This window comes from Procambarus clarkii, chromosome 41 (assembly GCF_040958095.1).
Source record: "Procambarus clarkii isolate CNS0578487 chromosome 41, FALCON_Pclarkii_2.0, whole genome shotgun sequence".
Lineage (NCBI taxonomy): Eukaryota > Metazoa > Arthropoda > Malacostraca > Decapoda > Cambaridae > Procambarus > Procambarus clarkii.
In genome coordinates, this window is record NC_091190.1 from 35,504,669 (window position 1) to 35,529,471 (window position 24,803).

The window sequence follows — 24,803 nt, forward strand, 5'->3', positions numbered from 1 at the left end:
TCTACAGACCAAATATCGTTTTTAAATGAAAGTATGTCATAGTCCATCTTCATTACATCTCTCACCATATAAAATATTGGCGTCTACCCCTTTTAGCCCTCTGTAACACAATGTAACGCAACGTAACGTAACGCAAATCAACTTTTGCAGACCAAAATGTCATTTTGAAACGGAAAGTGTGGGATTAGTCCTTATTCATTACATCTCTCACCATATAAAATATTGACCTCTACCCCTTTTAGCCCTCTGTAACACAATGTAACGCAACGTAACGTAACGCAAATCAACTTTTTGCAGTCCAAAATGTCATTTTGAAACGGAAAGTGAGGGTTAGCCCATCTCCATTACATCTCTACCATATAAATAATTGATGGCTACCCCTTTTAGCCCTCTGTAACACAATGTAACACAACGTAACGTATCGCAAATCGACTTTTTGCAATCCAAAATGTCATTTTTAAATGAAAGTATGACTTAGTCCATCTTCATTACATCTCTAACCATATAAAATATTGGCGTCTACCCCTTTTAACCCTCTGTAACACAATGTAACGCAACGTAGCATAACGCAAATCAACTTTTTGCAGTCCAAATGTCATTTTGAAACGGAAAGTGAGGGTTAGCCCATTTCCATTACATCTCTACCATATAATTAATTGGTGACTACCCCTTTTAGCCCTCTGTAACACAATGTAACTCACCGCAACGTATCGCAAATCAACTTTTTGCAGTCCAAAATGTCATTTTTAAATGAAAGTATGACTTAGCACATCTCTTACCATATAATATTGTCCTCTACCAGTTTTAGCCCTCTAACACAATGTAACGTAACGCAAATCAACTTTTACAGCCCAAAATTACATTTTTAAATAAAGTAGGACTTACTCCATCTCCATTACATCTCCTTCCATAAGAATATTACAGTCTACAAGTTTTAGCCCTCTGTAACACAATGTAACGTAACGGGGAAAATCATCTTTGTCGGATGAGCAAATAACATTATTGAAAATGACATCCGTGTTTAGCCATTACATCCAAACACAAGAAAAATATTACCGTTTTTCTTGAGAAACTTATATGTGGAGATCATATCTCCAGAGTCCACACAATAAGCCACACATCACACATCTTCTGTTTTCAAATCGCAGCTCGCATCTAATTTAATGTTATTTTTTTTTTGCAGAAACTATGTTTTTGAGATTATGCTCAATGTCGGCAATTACTATTCGTATCATCAAACTCCTTTCAGTCAACAAAATTCACATTTCATATCGCGTGTGTAGATTAGAGAGAGAAGGCAAACATAGCGTGCAGCTAGTCAAAACTTATCATAACAGATATGATTTCACAGAGTTTTTCAACCTTTGCCAGTTTTTTTTTCATTGTTATCTCTTCACTCGTGCTAAGTGAGTCAGACAAAAATGTGACATTTCATTTCATTATTAACCATGCAATATGCTATTAGCTAGGTAGTCAAAACATATAACAAGCGTTATTTCACAGGAATTTTTTCTAGCAAATATGCTTCCTTTAAGCAGTTCAACACATCAAACACCTCCAGTCTGCGAAATTCCCTTTAGTCAATAATCATCCTTTACAGTATTTCTTGACTAGAATAGCACTCCAAAACATAAGTGATCATTTTTATTCTCACTGTCGCACTATAGTCAATAATTTGTTTCGCAGAGTGACAAGTTATGCATAGTGACGAGATTTCACGATGAGCATAGTTTAAGAGAGTTCACACTGTATTAATTACGGTCATGGATATCTTATGTTATGTTTATGAAGACCATCTCTTCTTATTTTTTTATCATTTTCACGCCCCACAGCTTTACAGTCTTCTCATATTCTTTTTCAAATAAAGTATGTTTACTGTTTTCCAGTAGATCGGCCTCACATTACATATATTAATCAATTTTCAAATTCAGTTCAGTTTCTTTTCAATATCGCAGCTTTGTTGCCCCCACAGCCCGTATCTAGTTCAAGACCTCTTATTATCAATGTCATTAATACGGTTATCATCAACCACGTATTGGATGTCTCTGTCATTCAGTCATCAACGTAGTATGTGTTTAATGAACGTGAGAATCACTTCATGTGCACTCATTTTAGTTTAGTTTAAAGTTTTACATCTTGAATTAATATCGCTATTGGATAGCTCAGACATTCAGTTAACATCTCAGTAAGTGAAAATCTTTTCATGTGAGCTCATTTTTAGTTTAGGATAAGGTTTTTCCATCGTGAAATGCTATTATCAGTAACCAGGTATTGGATGACACTACCATTCAGTTTACATCTCAGTAACTGTTTACTGAACATTGTTATCCATCCATGCAACCTCATTTTTAGTTTTAAGTTTCTACATCGCAAAAATAAAATATTACTATCACCAGCCGTGTATCGGATAGCTCAACCATTCAGTTAACATCTCAGTAAGTGAAAATCTTTTCATGTGAGCTCATTTTTAGTTTAGGATAAGGTTTTCCATCGTGAAATGCTATTATCACTAGCCAGGTATTGGGTGGGTGGACCATCCAGTTTACATCTCAGTAACAGTTTACTGAACATAGATATCCCTCCATGGGACCTCATTTTTAGTTTAAGTTTCTCCATCGTAAATAAAAATAAAATATTACTATCACAATCCTTGTATTGGCCTGCTCCGGCATTCAGTTTACATCTCAGTAAGTGTTTACTGAATGCAAAATCGTTACATGTGTGGTCATAAGGTTTTCTCATCGTGAAATGCTATTATCAGTAACCAGGTATTGGATGACACTACCATTCAGTTTACATCTCAGTAACTGTTTACTGATCATTGTTATCCATCCATGCAACCTTATTTTTTTAGTTTTAAGCTTCTACATCGTAAAAAATAAAATATTACTATCACCAGCCATGTATCGGTAGCTCAACCATTCAGTTTACAGCTCAGTAACTGTTTACTGAACATAGACATCCCTCCTTGCGAGCTCATTTTTTAGTTTAAAGTTTCTCCATCGTAAAAAATAAAATATTACTATCACAAACCATGTATTGGGTGGGTCAACCATCCAGTTTACATCTCAGTAATAGTTTACTGAACATAGATATCCCTCCATGTGACCTCATTTTTAGTTTAAAGTTTCTCCATCCTAAATAAAAAATAAAATATTACTATCACAAACTTTGTATTGACCAGCTCCGGCATTCAGTTTAAAACTCAGTAAGTGTTTACTGAATGCAAAATCGCTACATGTGTGGTCATTTAGTTTAAAGTTTCTCAATCTTAAAATATTACTATCAACATCAACCATGCATTGGCCGGCTTAGTCTTTCAGTTCACATCTCAGTAAGTGTTTACTGAATGCAAAATCGCTACATGTGTGGTCATTTAGTTTAAAGTTTCTCAATCTTTAAATATTACTATCATCAACCATGCATTGCCTGGCTAGTCTTTCAGTTTACATCTCAGTGAGTGTTAACTGAATGTGGAAATTATCACGTGTTAGCATTTAGTTTAGTTTCAAGTTTCAATTAAATACTAACATCATCCCCGTATTGGGCTGTCGGCATTCAGTTACCCACTCGGAGAGTGTTTACTGAACGTCGAAATCATTTCCTGTAGACACATTTTTTACTTGAACCCGTCTCCACTCCAAACCAGTCAGGACCAGCGGTTCTGACTCGGACCGGAGGTCCGGTTGTAAAAAAAAATGTAATTTTGGGCTGTAAAAGTTGATTTGCGTTACGTTACATTGTGTTAGAGGGCTAAAACTGGTAGAGGACAATATTATATGGTAAGAGATGTGCTAAGTCATACTTTCATTTAAAAATGACATTTTGGACTGCAAAAAGTTGATTTGCGATACGTTGCGGTGAGTTACATTGTGTTACAGAGGGCTAAAAGGGGTAGTCACCAATTAATTATATGGTAGAGATGTAATGGAAATGGGCTAACCCTCACTTTCCGTTTCAAAATGACATTTGGACTGCAAAAAGTTGATTTGCGTTATGCTACGTTGCGTTACATTGTGTTACAGAGGGTTAAAAGGGGTAGACGCCAATATTTTATATGGTTAGAGATGTAATGAAGATGGACTAAGTCATACTTTCATTTAAAAATGACATTTTGGATTGCAAAAAGTCGATTTGCGATACGTTACGTTGTGTTACATTGTGTTACAGAGGGCTAAAAGGGGTAGCCATCAATTATTTATATGGTAGAGATGTAATGGAGATGGGCTAACCCTCACTTTCCGTTTCAAAATGACATTTTGGACTGCAAAAAGTTGATTTGCGTTACGTTACGTTGCGTTACATTGTGTTACAGAGGGCTAAAAGGGGTAGAGGTCAATATTTTATATGGTGAGAGATGTAATGAATAAGGACTAATCCCACACTTTCCGTTTCAAAATGACATTTTGGTCTGCAAAAGTTGATTTGCGTTACGTTACGTTGCGTTACATTGTGTTACAGAGGGCTAAAAGGGGTAGACGCCAATATTTTATATGGTGAGAGATGTAATGAAGATGGACTATGACATACTTTCATTTAAAAACGATATTTGGTCTGTAGAAAGTTGATTTGCGGTACGTTACGTTACGTTACATTGTGTTATAGAGGGTTAAAACTGGTATACCATAATATTCATATGCTAAGAGATGTAATGGAGATATTGTGTTTGGCTAAATGAGTTCACATTTCAATAATGATATTCGGACAACAGCCAGAAAGTTGATCTCTACGTTACTTAATGATGATATAATGCGATGCAATCATGTGCTAATATTTTATTTGTGTTAGAATGTAAGGGCTATAGGAGTTTGTCTAGACTTGCATACATTTTCAAACGCTATTTATGTAGGCAGTAGAAAGACTGGTTTCCCATTACGCTACATTGACTGTGATACAAGAACTGAAAAACAGACTTAACCCAGACCTATTTCACTATCGACTCACCGGTCTTATTCTCATCGATTGGTGTTTACATTGGATGACCTAGGTCTTAAGAGAGACAGCCTTGATGGAGAAAGATACGTGAACAGCGGCAGCAGGAGAAAGGAAATGATGTTACTTTCCCAACTACTAAATGATCTGGAGAGAGAGAGAGAGAGAGAGAGAGAGAGAGAGAGAGAGAGAGAGAGAGAGAGAGAGAGAGAGACAGAGAGACAGAGAGACAGAGAGACAGAGAGACAGAGAGAGAGAGAGAGAGAGAGAGAGAGAGAGAGACAGAGAGACAGAGAGACAGAGAGACAGAGAGACAGAGAGAGAGAGAGAGACAGAGAGACAGAGAGAGAGACAGAGAGACAGAGAGAGAGACAGAGAGGCAGAGCGAGAGAGAGAGAGAGAGAGACAGAGAGAGAGACAGAGAGCGAGAGAGACTGAGAGACAGAGAGATAGAGAGAGAGAGAGAGAGAGAGAGAGAGAGAGAGAGAGAGAGAGAGAGAGAGAGAGAGAGAGAGAGAGAGAGAGAGAGAGAGAGAGAGAGAGAGAGAGAGAGAGAGAGAGAGAGAGACAGAGAGAGAGAGAGAGACAGAGAGACAGAGAGGCAGAGCGAGAGAGAGAGAACAGCAAATTATGATTTGTTATAATAATAAGATTGAAGACCAGCTTATGACTTGATAAACATGCATACATTTCAATGATATTTATTTGGGCCGGCAGATGTTGTGATCACAGTTAACAAGAACAATTTGTAGGTATAGATCGCGTCTCCGTGACGATGTGAAATGTTTCTCTCTTTTAGTAAACGCCAACCTACTGACTTTGACTGAGTTTACTAAGTGAAGTGCTGTGTGGTGGACGTTAGAGAGGGTGAGAGAGAGAGAGAGAGAGAGACAGAGACAGACAGAGAGAGACAGAGAGAGAGAGAGAGAGAGAGAGAGAGAGAGAGAGAGAGAGAGAGAGAGAGAGAGAGAGAGAGAGAGAGAGAGAGAGAGAGAGAGAGAGAGAGAGAGAGAGAGAGAGAGAGAGAGAGAGAGAGAGAGAGAGAGAGAGAGAGAGAGAGAGAGAGAGAGAGAGAGAGAGAGAGAGAGAGAGAGAGAGAGAGAGAGAGAGAGAGAGAGAGAGAGAGAGAGAGAGAGAGAGAGAGAGAGAGAGAGATAGAGACAGAGCCAGAGACAGACCGACAGAGAGACAGAGATGGACAGAGAGAGAGAGAGAGAGACAGAGACAGAGACAGACATACAGAGACAGACCGTCAGAGAGACAGAGATAGACAGAGAGAGAGACAGAGACAGAGACAGAGACAGACATACAGAGACAGACCGACAGAGAGACAGAGATAAACAGAGACAGAGACAGAGACAGAGACAGAGCGACGCGTGGCACCCGCCATCGCGGACCCTGGCGAAACGCAATGGTAATGGGCGCCCCACCACTTCCGGTGTCGGGGGAGAAATACCCGGACTAGTTGGAAAGTTGATCAGTCGGGCTCCAACCTGCGACCAGTACGCTTACCCCGTCGCGGAATAAATTTATATAATGTGTTTACTTTTCCCTCGTTATTGCTCTCACCATGTTGATCACGTTGCGATATAGCTTACACATACTAAAAGAGAATGCACGGAACAATGGTTGATGGTATGGGGGGGCGGGTGGGGATGAGGGGTGGGGAGTGATTGATTGATGGCTGACAGGTGTAGGTCTGTCGTAAGTATCTCGCGCCTCCTTACCGGAAATCCACAGTGTATGGGGAGTCGCCGTGGGACGAACATCAACACTCTGAAGACAAATGACACAAGGGAATGGCCAACTTCTGCAGGAGAGTGCTCTCTCACCCCTCAACACTTGCGACTTCCTGTAGGGGGCTAATGGTTTGTCTAACCACGTAATGGCTCAGAGCACTCTCTCCAGACGAAGGGGAAGCTCCATCCAACCCACACCCAAAACAACATAACAGACTGTGTTGCCTTCTCCTCTCATCTACACACTAACTCACGATCAACTCTTTTACTCCTTCCTCAATCTTCCTTCTATTTTCTTACTCTATCACTTGCTAAACACACATATTCATTTCACTCCTTCCTCTTACTCCACCACTTACTCTCACACAACAAGAACTCCAATCTTTCCTGACCACTTACCTTAACCCCCGAGGACTAGACCCGCGCGCGGGGTGGGGGGCCGCACCTGCTCGCCCGCCACTCAAGTCCGCCACGCGCCAAACTTCCGGGAAATTCCCTTACACCCTGTGACTAGACACCCGCGCACCACCTGGCACTCATCAACATGACCTCCCCTCTTTCATGACCACATACCCAAACACAACACGCTCACACGCGTCCGAAACACGCCAAAACTTCCGGGAAATTCCCCCAAAAACCTGTGCGACTAGACACCTGCGCTCCACCTGTCGGCTGGCACTCCATGGAGTGCCAGCTGGCAGCTGGTGCGCGCGGTTCTAGTCGTACTTTACACTACTCACAGTACCTGCCTCGCCTGGACCAATGGTTGACTACACAGTACCTGCCTCGCCTGGACCAATGGTTGACTACACAGTACCTGCCTCGCCTGGACCAATGGTTGACTACACAGTACCTGCCTCGCCTGGCCAATGGTTGACTACACAGTCACTGCCTCGCCTGGACCAATGGTTGACTACACAGTACCTGCCTCGCCTGGACCAATGGTTGACTACACAGTCCCTACCTCGCCTGGACCAATGGTTGACTACACAGTACCTGCCTCTCCTGCACCAATGGTTGACTACACAGTCACTGCCTCGCCTGGACCAATGGTTGGCTACACAGTCATTGCCTCGCCTGGACCAATGGTTGACTACACAGTACCTGCCTCGCCTGGACCAATGGTTGACTACACAGTACCTGCCTCGCCAGGCCCAATGGTTGACTACACAGTACCTGCCTCGCCTGGACCAATGGTTGGCTACACAGTCATTGCCTCGCCTGGACCAATGGTTGACTACACAGTACCTGCCTCGCCTGGACCAATGGTTGACTACACAGTACCTGCCTCGCCTGGCCCAATGGTTGACTACACAGTACCTGCCTCGCCTGGACCAATGGTTGGCTACACAGTCATTGCCTCGCCTGGACCAATGGTTGACTACACAGTACCTGCCTCGCCTGGACCAATGGTTGACTACACAGTACCTGCCTCGCCTGGACCAGTGGTTGACTACACACAGTCCCTGCCTCGCCTGGACCAATGGTTGACTACACAGTCCCTGCCTCGCCTGGACCAATGGTTGACTACACAGTACCTGCCTCGCCTGGACCAGTGGTTGACTACACACAGTCCCTGCCTCGCCTGGACCAATGGTTGACTACTCACAGTCCCTGCCTCGCCTGGACCAATAGTTGACTACTCACAGTCCCTGCCTCGCCTGGACCAGTGGTTGACTACACACAGTCCCTGCCTCGCCTGGACCAATGGTAGACTACTCACAGTCCCTGCCTCGCCTGGACCAGTGGTTGACTACACACAGTCCCTGCCTCGCCTGGATCAATGGTTGACTACACAGTACCTGCCTCGCCTGGACCAATGTTTGACTACACAGTCCCTGCCTCGCCTGGACCAGTGGTTGACTACACAGTACCTGCCTCGCCTGCACCAATGGTTGACTACACAGTACCTGCCTCGCCTGGACCAATGGTTGACTACACAGTCCCTGCCTCGCCTGGACCAATGGTTGACTACACAGTACCTGCCTCGCCTGCACCAATGGTTGACTACACAGTCACTGCCTCGCCTGGACCAATGGTTGACTACACAGTACCTGCCTCTCCTGCACCAATGGTTGACTACACAGTCACTGCCTCGCCTGGACCAATGGTTGGCTACACAGTACCTGCCTCTCCTGCACCAATGGTTGACTACACAGTACCTGCCTCGCCTGGACCAATGGTTGACTACACAGTACCTGCCTCGCCTGGACCAATGGTTGACTACACAGTACCTGCCTCCTCTGGACCAATGGTTGACTACACAGTACCTGCCTCGCCTGGCCCAATGGTTGACTACACAGTATCTACCTCGCCTGGACCAATGGTTGGCTACACAGTCATTGCCTCGCCTGGACCAATGGTTGACTACACAGTACCTGCCTCGCCTGGACCAATGGTTGACTACACAGTACCTGCCTCGCCTGGACCAGTGGTTGACTACACACAGTCCCTGCCTCGCCTGGACCAATGGTTGACTACACAGTCCCTGCCTCGCCTGGACCAATGGTTGACTACACAGTACCTGCCTCGCCTGGACCAGTGGTTGACTACACACAGTCCCTGCCTCGCCTGGACCAATGGTTGACTACTCACAGTCCCTGCCTTGCCTGGACCAATGGTTGACTACTCACAGTCCCTGCCTCGCCTGGACCAGTGGTTGACTACACACAGTCCCTGCCTCGCCTGGACCAATGGTTGACTACTCACAGTCCCTGCCTCGCCTGGACCAGTGGTTGACTACACACAATCCCTGCCTCGCCTGGATCAATGGTTGACTACACAGTACCTGCCTCGCCTGGACCAATGTTTGACTACACAGTCCCTGCCTCGCCTGGACCAATGGTTGACTACACAGTACCTGCCTCGCCTGCACCAATGGTTGACTACACAGTCACTGCCTCGCCTAGACCAATGGTTGACTACGCAGTACCTGCCTCGCCTGGACCAATGGTTGACTACACAGTACCTGCCTCGCCTGGACCAATGGTTGACTACACAGTCCCTGCCTCGCCTGGACCAATGGTTGACTACACAGTACCTGCCTCGCCTGCACCAATGGTTGACTACACAGTCACTGCCTCGCCTGGACCAATGGTTGACTACACAGTACCTGCCTCTCCTGCACCAATGGTTGACTACACAGTCACTGCCTCGCCTGGACCAATGGTTGGCTACACAGTACCTGCCTCTCCTGCACCAATGGTTGACTACACAGTACCTGCCTCGCCTGGACCAATGGTTGACTACACAGTACCTGCCTCGCCTGGACCAATGGTTGACTACACAGTACCTGCCTCGCCTGGACCAATGGTTGACTACACAGTCCCTGCCTCGCCTGGACCAATGGTTGACTACACAGTACCTGCCTCGCCTGGACCAATGTTTGACTACACAGTACCTGCCTCGCCTTGACCAATGGTTGACTACACAGTACCTGCCTCGCCTGCACCAATGGTTGACTACACAGTCACTGCCTCGCCTGGACCAATGGTTGACTACACAGTACCTGCCTCGCCTGGACCAATGGTTGACGACTCACAGTCCCTGCCTCGCCTGGACCAGTGGTTGACTACACACAGTACCTGCCTCGCCTGGAACAATGGTTGACTACACAGTACCTGCCTCGCCTGCACCAATGGTTGACTACACAGTCACTGCCTCGCCTGGACCAATGGTTGACTACACTGTCACTGCCTCGCCTGGACCAATGGTTGACTACTCACAGTCCCTGCCTCGCCTGGGCCAGTGGTTGACTACACACAGTCCCTGCCTCGCCTGGACCAGTGGTTGACTACACACAGTCCCTGCCTCGCCTGGACCAGTGGTTGACTACACACAGTCCCTGCCTCGCCTGGACCAATGGTTGACTGCTCACAGTCCCTGCCTCGCCTGGACCAATGGTTGACTACTCACATTCCCTGCCTCGCCTGGACCAGTGGTTGACTACACACAGTCCCTGCCTCGCCTGGACCAATGGTTGACTACTCACAGTCCCTGCCTCGCCTGGACCAATGGTTAACTACTCACAGTCCCTGCCTCGCCTGGACCAGTGGTTGACTACACACAGTCCCTGCCTCGCCTGGACCAATGGTTGACTACTCACAGTCCCTGCCTCGCCTGGACCAGTGGTTGACTACACACAGTCCCTGCCTCGCCTGGACCAATGGTTGACTACTCACAGTCCCTGCCTCGCCTGGACCAGTGGTTGACTACACACAGTCCCTGCCTCGACTGGACCAGTGGTTGACTACTCACAGTCCCTGCCTCGCCTGGACCAGTGGTTGACTACACACAGTCCCTGCCTCGCCTGGACCAATGGTTGACTACTCACAGTCCCTGCCTCGCCTGGACCAGTGGTTGACTACACACAGTCCCTGCCTCGCCTGGACCAATGGTTGACTACACAGTCACTGCCTCGCCTGGACCAGTGGTTGACTACACACAGTACCTGCCTCGCCTGGACCAATGGTTGACTACACAGTACCTGCCTCGCCTGGACCAATGGTTGACTACACAGTCACTGCCTCGCCTGGACCAATGGTTGACTACACAGTACCTGCCTCGCCTGGACCTATGGTTGACTACACAGTCCCTGCCTCGCCTGGACCAATGGTTGACTACACAGTACCTGCCTCGTCTGCACCAATGGTTGACTACACAGTCACTGCCTCGCCTGGACCAATGGTTGACTACACAGTACCTGCCTCGCCTGGACCAATGGTTGACTACACAGTACCTGCCTCGCCTGGACCAATGGTTGACTACACAGTACCTGCCTCGCCTGGACCAATGGTTGACTACACAGTACCTGCCTCGCCTGGCCCAATGGTTGACTACACAGTACCTGCCTCGCCTGGACCAATGGTAGGCTACACAGTCATTGCCTCGCCTGGACCAATGGTTGACTACACAGTACCTGCCTCGCCTGGACCAATGGTTGACTACACAGTACCTGCCTCGCCTGGACCAGTGGTTGACTACACACAGGCCCTGCCTCGCCTGGACCAATGGTTGACTACACAGTCCCTGCCTCGCCTGGACCAATGGTTGACTACACAGTACCTGCCTCGCCTGGACCAATGGTTGACTACACAGTCACTGCCTCGCCTGGACCAATGGTTGGCTACACAGTCATTGCCTCGCCTGGACCAATGGTTGACTACACAGTACCTGCCTCGCCTGGACCAATGGTTGACTACACAGTACCTGCCTCGCCTGGAACAATGGTTGACTACACAGTACCTGCCTCGCCTGGACCAATGGTTGACTACACAGTACCTGCCTCGCCTGGACCAATGGTTGACTACACAGTACCTGCCTCGCCTGGACCAATGGTTGACTACACAGTACCTGCCTCGCCTGGAACAATGGTTGACTACACAGTACCTGCCTCGCCTGGACCAATGGTTGACTACACAGTACCTGCCTCGCCTGGACCAATGGTTGACTACACAGTACCTGCCTCGCCTGGACCAATGGTTGACTACACAGTCCCTGCCTCGCCTGGACCAATGGTTGACGACACAGTACCTGCCTCGCCTGGACCAATGGTTGACTACACAGTACCTGCCTCGCCTGGACCAATGGTTGACTACACAGTACCTGCCTCGCCTGGACCAATGGTTGACTACACAGTACCTGCCTCGCCTGGACCAATGGTTGACTACACAGTACCTTCCTCGCCTGGACCAATGGTTGACTACACAGTCACTGCCTCGCCTGGACCAATGGTTGGCTACACAGTCATTGCCTCGCCTGGACCAATGGTTGACTACACAGTACCTGCCTCGCCTGGACCAATGGTTGACTACACAGTACCTGCCTCGCCTGGAACAATGGTTGACTACACAGTACCTGCCTCGCCTGGACCAATGGTTGGCTACACAGTCATTGCCTCGCCTGAACCAATGGTTGACTACACAGTACCTGCCTCGCCTGGACCAATGGTTGACTACACAGTACCTGCCTCGCCTGGACCAATGGTTGACTACACAGTACCTGCCTCGCCTGGACCTTATTTAGTATACTTTATACTAAATTCTGCACTACTTTTGTGGGTACCCGACGGGGGTACCCACAACGTTAGGGGACTGACAGCTGAGTGGACAGCGCTCGGTATTCCTAGTCCTAAGGTTCCGGGTTCGATCCCCGGTAGAGGCGGAAACAAATGGCAGAGTTTCTTTCACCCTCATACCCCTGTTCAACTAGCAGCAAAATAGGTATCTGGGCGCTGCTTCCTAGGATAGTGTGTAACAAAAAGGAGGCCTGGTCGAGGACCGGGCCGCGGGGATACTAAGCTCCGACATCATCTCAAGATAAACTCAAGAAGATAAGCTGGTGTAGAGTGGGCCCGAGACACGGGAGGAGGTGGGCCTTGAAGTGTGGAGGGCTGGCCTCACCTCCGAGGTGGGCCTTGAAGTGTGGAGGGCTGGCCTCACCTCCGAGGTGGGCCTTGAAGTGTGGAGGGCTGGCCTCACCTCCGAGGTGGGCCTTGAAGTGTGGAGGGCTGGCCTCACCTCCGAGGTGGGCCTTGAAGTGTGGAGGGCTGGCCTCACCTCCGAGGTGGGCCTTGAAGTGTGGAGGGCTGGCCTCACCTCCGTGACCAAACACTGTCATTAACTCGGGTTCGCCGCCGCTGTCACGGGGAATAAATTACTTTTATCTACGAAATTGAGGCTGAGATATGATGATATATTCTCCCCTCCTCCACCTTCATCCCCCAACTCCAAACTCCCCTCCACCCTCCGCACCTCCACTCTACACCCCTCCGTACTCGCACCTGGCACCCCATCCCCCTGTACCTCCACCTACACACCCTAAACCTCCACCTAAATCCTACTGTGTAAGAGATTATAATCACTTAATCTGCATCTCTTGCCCTCCGAGGAAGCAAGTTCACCCTCGAAGTGTCTCTCAGTGATTGTATCAAATTGTATGATACAGTGATTGTATCAAACTGGAGTGGTCGTCCACGTCACCGGGACTCCGGCTCTCAGCACTCAGACGACATCCCGGACACGGCCCTGCCTCGTCTGACAGATCACCGCTCACATCACGGCCTGTTAGGCATCAAAGCCTCACTCATCTATATTTATGGAGCCGGTGGCTTTGTTGGCCAGGCCCGGCCCGGTAGCTTGTGCATCTGCTTGAATGCATTTAAATATTGTGGTAGTTAAGTGCTGTGGGCTCATAACCTATTGGACTCTAATTCGAATCTCGTGCAAAGAGTGACGTTTGGGCCTGTTTGTGAACATCTCTGACTTCGGTTACATTTGGTACGGTCTGTGACCACAACCTGTTCTCGTTGTAACACGTCGCATTTTGATGTATACTTTACCTAAGGTCAAAAACTATCTTATCCTGAGATGATTTCGGGGCTTTAGTGTCCCCGCGGCCCGGTCCTCGACCAGGCCTCTGTAACACGGGGAGGGTGTCTCGAATGCTCTTTCCTTCTTCTCCCCCTCTACCCGTATTCTTACTTTTTATTCTCTACAAGGGGACTCCAAAACTTTTACTAAAGCCAACTCCACGCCACGTGGTCCTAAGACGATTGACCGACTTAGGATTCTACAACCCGTATGACGTGACCTAGGCTTTGAGCAAAACCCTAGAGTCGCCTCCGCCGCCACCACCAGACCAGTAACACTGAGCAATGATCGAGGTCTGGATCGATCATGCTAATTGATCAACCTTGGGGCTTGATCCCCACTATAACCGATACCCTTAAAGATCTTAAGTGTGGAATTAATTAAACGGGAATGATGACTTCCGATTTGGTGTTAGAATCGGCGCCCAATCCAACTCTGCCTCGTGTGGACCATGTGACCAGGACAAGTTCACATAAATAGAACATACACATGGAAATAATAAAAATGCTAATTATTCACTAATTAATGTTCAGTTTTCTGTTCATAGGTCCTCTGGTTGGTTAAGTTAGGGCACTTTAGGAGCTCCATGCTGAAGTTATAATGCTCCTCGCAGTATCATAATAACTATGCTGAACATTTTTAAGACGAATTGTTCCTGCTGTCTTTTCCATATCTGGAAGACATTTTCAATCACTTGAATGACCCCAATTTGTCCATGCAAGGTTCAAAAGCTAATAATCTAATGTGTACAGAGAGGGTAGAAGCCCTCAGTAAGATCTCCCTCTGGAAGCCTGGAGTCCCAGGACGGACGGTAGCAAGGGTTCCAGTCTTGGGTGGGAAGGTGAGGGGGGTATTAGATTGATGATTGATGATTGATTGATGAAGATTAAGCCATCCAAAAGGTGGCACGGGCATGAATAGCCCGTAAGTGGTGGCCCTTTTGAGCCATTACCAGTATCGAGGGATGATACTGGAGATCTGTGGAGGTGCGACTGCACCCTGCGTGACGGGAGATGTCTCCCGTGGGGGGTATTAGTCTCTTGCTTGGATAAAATATTGTTACTCACCTCTCGCACCTACGGGCTCACCATAGCCCGTGCTACTTGGAACTTTGTTCCAGGTAGCGAATCTTTAACAACAACAACTCTCGCACCTTGAGACCACTATCACAGTACCTTCCCTACGATCATATATCCTTAATGGATTCACCAGCCCTTCCTGGCAGGTGAGTGATGATGACAACTCGAAGGAGGAGCTCCTCGATCTGCAGATGAACCAAGGTTGTCAGACGTACACGTGCCCTACCGCTGTCTGACTTCTGTTGTAAGAGGTTGGTAGCGCACCCTGGAACTGTGAAACCAGTGCTGGAAGTTATTATTACCTGTTCAATGACCTATTTGTGTGAGAAGGTATTCTTCACTATGCTGGAGATCAAAACAACACCCTGCAACTGTCTTCAAGATGAGCAGTCCATGCCATAAGGATGGCTCTCGCCACCTCTAAGCCTTCATTCGAGAAACGTGTAGCACACAAGCAACAGCAAGTTGCAGTGATGAGTGCCCGTTAAAATACCTCCGTTTTCTATGTTTGATGCAATTTATTCATGCTCAACTTTATCAATATTCGTTTTTTATATCGATATTGTTTAGTGTTATCATCTTTAATGCAACATTTTTGGAGACTTAGCAAAATAAATTGTTAAGGCGTCTTTCTTTTAAGTTTACTCCTTATATTAGTGCAGCATAATATACCCCGAGACCCGGGGTCTCGTAGCCTGGTGGATAGCGCGCAGGACTCGTAATTCTGTGGCGCGGGTTCGATTCCCGCACGAGGCAGAAACAGATGGGCAAAGTTTCTTTCACCCTGAATGCCCCTGTTACCTAGCAGTAAATAGGTACCTGGGTGTTAGTCAGCTGTCACGGGCTGCTTCCTGTGGGTGGAGGCCTGGTCGAGGACCGGGCCGCGGGGACACTAAAGCCCCGAAATCATCTCAAGATAACCTCAAGATACGACATCCCAGCACTATGGTCAGTGCTGGGATGGTCAGGTCATCCCAGGTGGTCAGTGACACCTGCAGGGATGGGAGGGAGGCTGAGGTCGGAAATGGTTAAGCAACGCTGGTCCAGGACCCCAGAGGGAGGTGTAGATATGCCCAACACAACTACCAGTCCCCGACAATGGGAGTCATACAGAAGTAGCCAAGGTAGAGAGGCTCGTCAGACGGGTAGAGAGCATACGTGACGTCACAGCTGGACAGAGAAGAGTAACACCGTCGGTAACCTGACTGTGACACAAAATCATTGTTGCTATTATGTAGGTCATGAATACATGGCCTAAGTGACGCTCGCCAGAGGGAAACAGTCTGAATGACAGACTAGGCCTGCCATCAACTGAAGGCCCTTGCATGAAAATTCCTAGAAAAATATAAATTATTATAACCTTCGGTCTCTGTCGCGATCTGATGGTGATTTAACTCAGGTAACCGACGCATTATACAAACTGTCCCTCGTAATTGTTATAATATCTAGGTATTCCTGATTCAGTTCACCCAGATCGAAGTGGTGCTTAGCTCGACCGTGTCTTAGAGATGACCTTGTCCCTGCAGGTCCACAGATGGTTGATGGTATCCACACTCACGAGATGACGACAGATGACATCTACATTGACCTGTTGATTATTCACAACACCTACAGACTCGTTAGATAGAGTTGATTAAGAGAGAGAGAGCGCGGCCATCCACCCACCTGACAGCACAAGCGAGTAGATGAGGTAAGCGTTGAAGGCGCACCGCTCAGCCATCGACCCGGAGACTATGGTGGCGGCTGTGGCAGCGAACACGAACTGGAAGAACCAAAAGGCCAGGTGCTCGTCCGACAGCCCGTACGACGCCCAATAAGCCGTGCCACAGAAGCTGTTCCCTTCGCCGAATGCCAGCGGGAACCCCACCAGCCAGTACGATATGCCACCAATGACTGAGTTGATGCAAGTAACGGGTTAGCGCCATGACGGAATGAGGGTTGATATCGGTAAAGTTGACAAGGGTGGTACTGGACAGTGGGGCAGATACTGGGAGGGTGTGGATGAGGCAGTACCAGTAGTAATGCTCACACTGGGAGTAGAGGGGATGGTTTGATGCGCATACTGGTACTAGTCGCATCAAGGGGTTAATGCGACTAGTAATTGGATCATTACCGGTAGGGTTATCCCAGTACTAGCAGAAGGTCAGGTACAAAACAATCAGTGATCACATTTGGCTGGTTATTGTAAAGACTTAATTCATTATTAGGTCAATGCATTATTCTGAAAAACAAATCCAGCATCATTAAGTTTTCAACAACTCGACATAATGTTTCTGAATGATTGAATGCCAGAGTTGTGAGAGGAGGCGGAAGGTGGTATATCAGAAAACATGACAGAGAGATGGTCAGGTTGTTACACAGCGTAACATGCTATACTCTTGCAGCACCAATAGACACGCAGCCACTGTCAACGTTTATGACGCATAACATAACATCAGGCATCAAGAGGGCGACATAACCCACAAGGCCCAAGAGCAGGAACTTTAGGAGAAGTGGCAGGGGAGAGACAGACAGACAGACAGACAGACAGACAGACAGACAGACAGACAGACAGACAGAGACACAGAGAGACAGAGAGTGAGAGAGATGCAGTTTTGTGAAGGAAGGCTCAGATAGGATATCAGGCTGTTGATGTTGTTTTATACATAGACACTCTGGAGTAAAACTTCCCGTACGGCCCAGGCTATGGTCAGCCCTTCAAATTCAAATTTTTATTCAGGAAATGTACATACATAGATGATTTACAAATAATGTTGGATTTATAGCTAGAGCTAGTACATTGCTGATATCAGAGAAGATAAACAATGAAATCACAAGAACGTGATGTATCTCAGAGAAAATAGTGAAACCGTATAATGGAGTCTTAATTAACACGGGTTCGATCCCATATTTCAGCTTCGATATTTTTCTCACCAGAGAAAAGGTTTGGAAATATATACGTTGATAACTGAGAGAGAGATACGAAGGTGTGTAACTGGTAACTTACAGACATCGAGCATGTTCTTAATAAGAATGTTGGTGGTGTTCTTGGACCTTACCGCGCCTGCTTCAAGGAACGCGAACCCGGCCTGCAGAACTGGAAGAAGCAAAAATAGAAATATAACAATAAAATAAACACGTCCTGACCTCCCTTATTCTCTAGCTTTCCCACCGTCGTCTGCCCCTGACCTTTGCCCCCCTTGACCTTCCCTTCCCCCTGACCCTTCCTCCCTTCCCCTGCTCCCTCACTCTTCCCTCCCTGCTCCCTAAGGAACTATCAATACCACTTGTAATATTAACTCTCTTTGGTGGGTTAGGACCAGTATATATATGCCCTTAAGTGTTACTTTCCTGAGCGCTGTAGATATCACTCGGCAAGTGCAACACTGTTATATTCCACGGAAATTATACATTTGTACAACTTAGCGGCGGGTTTTTACAGCTGGGTGACCGGTTTTTACAGCTGGGTGACCGGTTTTTACAGCTGGGTGACTGGCTTTTACAGCTGGGTGACTGGCTTTTACAGCTGGGTGACCGGCTTTTACAGCTGGGTGACTGGCTTTTACAGCTGGGTGACTGGCTTTTACAGCTGGGTGACCGGCTTTTACAGCTGGGTGACCGGCTTTTACAGCTGGGTGACTGGCTTTTACAGCTGGGTGACTGGCTTTTACAGCTGGGTGACTGGCTTTTACAGCTGGGTGACTCTAAACACCGACGTGAGAGATACAAGCTAAATCCTCCTCCATCATTTAAAAGGTATGAGGACCTATCATGCCTCTCGTATCAAGAGAGGGACATCTTTCACTGTCTAGTGTCACTTCACTGTCCAGTGACACTTCACTGTCCATGACAGATGACAGGCTCAGTACACAGGACACACCTGGAAGTCATCGATGTGGAGCAGAGTACAGGGATGTACGGGATATTTACGGCTTCAAGGAGTGTACACTAAGTGTATTGTATGGTGCAGGTCGGACACCCAAGGGTAGACACTGTGGCCGAGGACCTTCCTGTGTGTGGGGGGTGTACCCAGTGATCAACACTGCTTCATCAGTCCAGCTGAGTGTTGCTGATCTTCCTGAGTTATTGACCCACTCATGTACGCATCATGGCACTCACCCACACGCACACGCAACACTAGCATTATATATACACAGACACACACACACACACACACACACACACACACACACACACACACACACACACACACACACACACACACACACACACACACACACACACACACACACACACATTCAAATGCATTCCATTTGGTTGACAAATGGAATGCATTAGGAAGTGATGTGGTGGAGGCTGACTCCATACACAGTTTCAAGTGTAGATATGATAGAGCCCAATAGGCTCAGGAATCTGTACACCAGTTGATTGACGGTTGAGAGGCGGGACCAAAGAGCCAGAGCTCAACCCCCGCAAACACAACTAGGTGAGTACACACACACACACACACCAGGACGCTGGTGACTGAGTGGACAGCACGCTGGACACGTAGTCATGTGTTCCGGGGTTCGATTCCCGACGCCGGCTGAAACAAAAATGGCTAGTTTCTTTCACCGTGATGCCCCCCTGTTACCTAGCATTAAATAGGTACTTGAGAGTTAGACAGCTGTTACGGGCTGCTTCCTGGGGGTGAGTTTGAACAAAAAAATAGTTAGTAGTAGTTAGTAACAGTTGATTGATTGACAGTTGAGAGGCGGGCCGAAAGAGCCAAAGCTCAACCCCCGCAAGCACAACTAGGTGAGTACACACGCACATGAACACACTGTAATCCGTCATCGTCAGGCGTCAAAATGATTGATTAACAAATGGGTCAACTCTGAAGTAATTCTGACTACGTGAAAAAAAATTAATATTGCTTTATAAAAATTTTCAGTCTTTTTCTCAGATGTGACAATTTTTGTTTTGTTTTTTAACTTAAATTTTAATAACAATCTGAATGCAATTTACATCGCTATCATGTACCAGATTCATGCAACAGAAACCTCTCACAATATTTACATAAAGTTTTCATATTCTGAAACACAAACAGCATTTATTTAAATTAAATTTGAGTTTTATTAAATACTCAAACCTCCCAGAAAAGGGGATGATATTATGCAGCATTTATCTAGACAGAGATTTTAAGACAGTATATACAAGTTTTCTAAATGATCCCGTAAAACATTAAAAAAAAAAAAATGGTTGGTACACAACATATGGAGACGCAAATTTTGTGTAAATTTTCAGATATATAAATTTGGATTTGTTAGTAAGTTATAGATTATTAGGTGGCAAGACCCCTGAGTTATAATAATTAAGATATTTCATTGGGAACTTAAGCAAACAGAGAATCGCTCGTGTAGTCTAATTCCTTATCCTTCGCGATGTGTAATTAAATAAGTAATCATAACAATACCTTAACGAGAGGATGCCATGCTTTATATCACATTTTAATTAGCATAATACGAATGAATTACAATTGTGTCATTTACATAGACAATGCCCTGAATACATAGAATAAAAATCGGGAAATATATGGCAGTTTTGGCAGCCAAGTTCCGGAGTTCACTTGAATTGACTAAATAATAATCAAACTTGTTGTTTCTGGTAAAGTTAATAAAAATTAAATTTCAATTTCTTTATTATGCACCCCATACCCATCCCGTGGACGGTGGTGTAAAGGGTTACAGAGGTACATAATCGGTTCAGGAACTGAACCCTCTTGTTCGTTTAGCTAGACAAATAACAATCTTTTGACGCTAGTTACAAAATTATTAATGGTGTATATACATGTACACATATTGGCCCCTTTATTTGCAAACAAGTTTTATGTATTTTGAGCCTTACAGAAGGAACGTCAGAATGTACCAGTATCTGTAGCGGACATATTGAATTTAGACAAACCGGAAAAAAAATTATATTGCAAAAACAAACTAAACTAACCTAACCGCTCTCACGCAACCCACACAACTCCCGGAAACCTATTTACTTGCTAGGTGAACAGCGGCATTAGGTGAAAAAAACGTGCCAAACCATTTCTGTCCCGCCCGGGATTCGAACCCAGAATTCCCGATTGTGAGTCGGGAACGAATCCCGCTGCAAGCAACTGAAAGCTCAATTTCTTGCAAAATAGATAGTAGGAATATCATAACGTAAATTACATATTACATAACACAACTATTTTGAATTGATACAGTCTCAGATAGCAACAGCATAGATAATATCCATTTTTTTTATTTGTTTATTTACTTTTTTTTTTTTTGAGATATATACAAGAGTTGTTACATTCTTGTACAGCCACTAGTACGCGTAGCGTTTCGGGCAGGTCCCTGTTACACCGCGCCGCGAAGAACCATTGTTACAACCAAGTACACATCTTACTGTTGAGTTAAACAGAGGCTACAGTTAAGGATTTGCGCCCAGTAAATCCTCCCCGGCCAGCAGGATACGAACCCATGACAAAGGGCTCGCAAGACGCCAGGCGAGTGTCTTACCACTACACCACGGAGATTCAACACGAACAAAATAGGTAAAGCTGTACAGTATATAACAAACCTGTAACTGAACTAGACAATGGACTCCTATTCTCTATTGTTAAGGAAACAGTACTTCAAAGGGAAGAAAGCACTAATATTAATTATGAGTTATGATCGGTTAAGAATTGAGAACATATATATATATATATATATATATATATATATATATATATATATATATATATATATATATATATATATATATATATATATATATATATATATATATGCGAACAAACCTGAATGGTCCCCAGGACTATATGCAACTGAAAACACACCCCAGAAGTGATTATATATATATATATATATATATTATATATATATATATATATATATATATATATATATATATATATATATATATATATATATATATATATATATATATATATGTCGTACCTAGTAGCCAGAACTCACTTCTCAGCCTACTATGCGAGGCCCGATTTGCCTAATAAGCCTAGTTTTACTGAATTAATATATTTTCTCTAATTTTTTTCTTATGAAATGATAAAGCTACCCATTTCATTATGTATGAGATCAATTTTTTTTTATTGGAGTTAAAATTAACGTAGATATATGACCGAACCTAACCAACCCTCCCTAACCTAACCTAACCTATCTTTATAGGTTAGGTTAGGTTAGGTAGCCGAAAACGTTAGGTTAGGTTAGGTAGGTTAGGTTGTCGAAAAAACATTAATTCATGAAAACTAGGCTTATTAGGCAAATCAGGCCTTGCATATTAGGCTGAGAAGTGAGTTCTGGCTACTAGGTACGACATATATATATATATATATATATATATATATATATATATATATATATATATATATATATATATATATATATATATATATTATTGCATTAAATAATAAGGTCAGTGTCAGAGTAGTTAACGGATGGAATGCATTAGGCAGTGATGTGGTAGAGGCTGACTCCATACACAGTTTCAAATGTAGATATGATAGAGCCCAGTAGGCTCAGGAACCTGTACATCAGTTGATTGACAGTTGAGAGGCGGGACCAAAGAGCCAGAGTTCAATCCCTGCAAGCACAACTAGGTGAGTACACCAATGTGCTGCTACCCTATTCTATATGAAAGATTACACATTGTAAATAAAAAAACTAACTATAAGTTCATCTAATGTTCCCATTTCGCAGGATGGTTAGTCATACATGTAATCATGGGAGAAAATTCCTGCTTCAATACAAAAATAAATTAACTTTGACTAAACAATAAATTTCTGATTTTCATAAGAGCTAAGCACTAAATCATGTATATATTATATTATATTTAAAAAAAAAACATTATTTTAGAGGAATCTTATAGAAACTGGTTTCAGAACTGGTGGGTCTAGAACGAAGAGGTTATCTGAGGGTCTGTTAATAGCCTGTACACAGCGTCGAGGGAACTACTATTGTGTTGGTTGTTAAGGAGAGACAAGCAGGATGTTGAATATAATAGTCTTTCCGTCGACTCGAGACCTTGGTTTTTAATTAATTAATACCTCTGTCATTTACCGGGTATTTAGTATAAAGTAATCCTCGTATAACTATACTGAGAATGTGCAGCTCCAGCTTGTAAATTCCAAAGTAAAGTTCACAAGTGACAAAGTAAAAAGTAAATTAAAAAAGATAATAAATGGGACGTTTGTTTTATTCGTTTACGGAGGTTACGTGAGGACACGAATGGCCCTACCAATTGAAATTGAAATAAGTTTATTGAGGTAAAATACACACAAAGGGATGAGGTCGCTCAAGCTATTCTCACCCCGTTCAGTACATCGTGTTAATACATACATAGACGCACATCTTAAGCAATAAACATATTACCAAACATTCTGAGACATAAACATATACATTTCCTCCTTTACACAAGTAGTATGGAATCAGACGTACACATAAATACTTTTATGACCTAGGTATACTGCCCTGCCAATTGTGTGATTAGACCAGCCCATCTTCCTAAGAGTAAGTACTTATAGTAATTATGTGGTTGATGGCACAATAATGTCGTGATGGATCACCAGAAAGTAGACTTTTGTATGACTAAATTTGGAGAAGTCGTTAAAGTTGTTATAACTATGTTGCTAATAAAACCTAACTTAGCCTAATCATCCTAGGCCTAATACATGCTATCTAAAGCTTCATACAGTACATATATGTGCTATACTAGGCCTGGGGATATTTAAGTTTGGTTCTTTAGCTTTCTTTTTCGAATTCTACAAAAATTAATGCAAAAAGTAGCATACTGAGCTTCATTACTTCATATTGATATGATCGCCACATAGTTACAAAAAGTTCTATTAAAACAGGAGGATGAATTGTATTAGGAATGTCTTAGTATTTTTCTATATTAGTATTGGTGTTGTCCGTAGGCTTCACAAATCTTTCCGGCGTTGTTTAATAATCAGTAAACAAAAAATATTGACCGTGGTGGACCAGCTGGCCAGGCGGGTGCTAAATAACGAGGGTAGAAATAGTTCCCGCCCAAAAATGTGTTTACAAGAGTGACTACACGGTTTTTGCCATTATTGATTATGGATTTCTTTGGCGTCGATATGAGCTAGCGGATTGGAAACGGCAAAACTCTTCGGTGTTCATTCGTCTATGGGAAGCCTTAACCAATGTCAAATTCAAGGATGGATCGAAAATTTTCTGCAAATTGAATTCTAAATCTCTCACTGTATAAACAAACCATATAAACATCAGCTAGAAAAAGACAGACTTTGGTACTTACGGAAAATGAAGATACCAAACACAATGAGGAAGAGCATGTCCAGGTTCTTCTTCAGTAGAGCCACTTCCAGGGATTCTAACGGTGCGGGCGATGCCAACGGGGCAGCGAGCAACGGTGGCGTTGGCATCGAACCATTGTGGGTGCTCTGTAAGCCTGGCGCCTCATACAAGGTCATCACAAGCTCTGACTCCCTCGTTCCAGGTGTCTACAACAGGCAGCACCGCTCTGTTCTAATTTATAGCGTCGTAAAGTTACAGCTGGTTCTAAAGGGATGTAAGTTGACAAGTTGGTCGTAAGTTCCACTTGACTCTAAAGAATTGTAAGTTCCAGCTGGTCTAAAAGTGTCGCTGTTACGGACCCGAATCCAGCATCCGAGCACGGAGCAGTGACGACCGCGCCATCTGTGGGTCAGCTCCCGAAACCCCCTCCAA

General features: G+C 45.0%; 1 protein-coding gene across 1 annotated transcript in view; it reads right to left on the minus strand.

Annotated features, from left to right (window-relative positions):
* The window catches only part of LOC123749806 (putative ammonium transporter 1), a 50,840-nt gene extending 26,341 nt beyond the window's left edge, over positions 1–24,499 (minus strand). The window contains exons 1-3 of the mRNA XM_069339292.1: positions 24,373–24,499; positions 18,107–18,196; positions 16,786–17,013 (exon numbers count right to left, since the gene is read on the minus strand). Of these exons, the coding sequence (XP_069195393.1) occupies positions 16,786–17,013; positions 18,107–18,196; positions 24,373–24,499 (445 nt within the window). The remainder of the gene's footprint in view (positions 1–16,785; positions 17,014–18,106; positions 18,197–24,372) is intronic.
* Between the last annotated feature and the right edge of the window lie 304 nt (positions 24,500–24,803).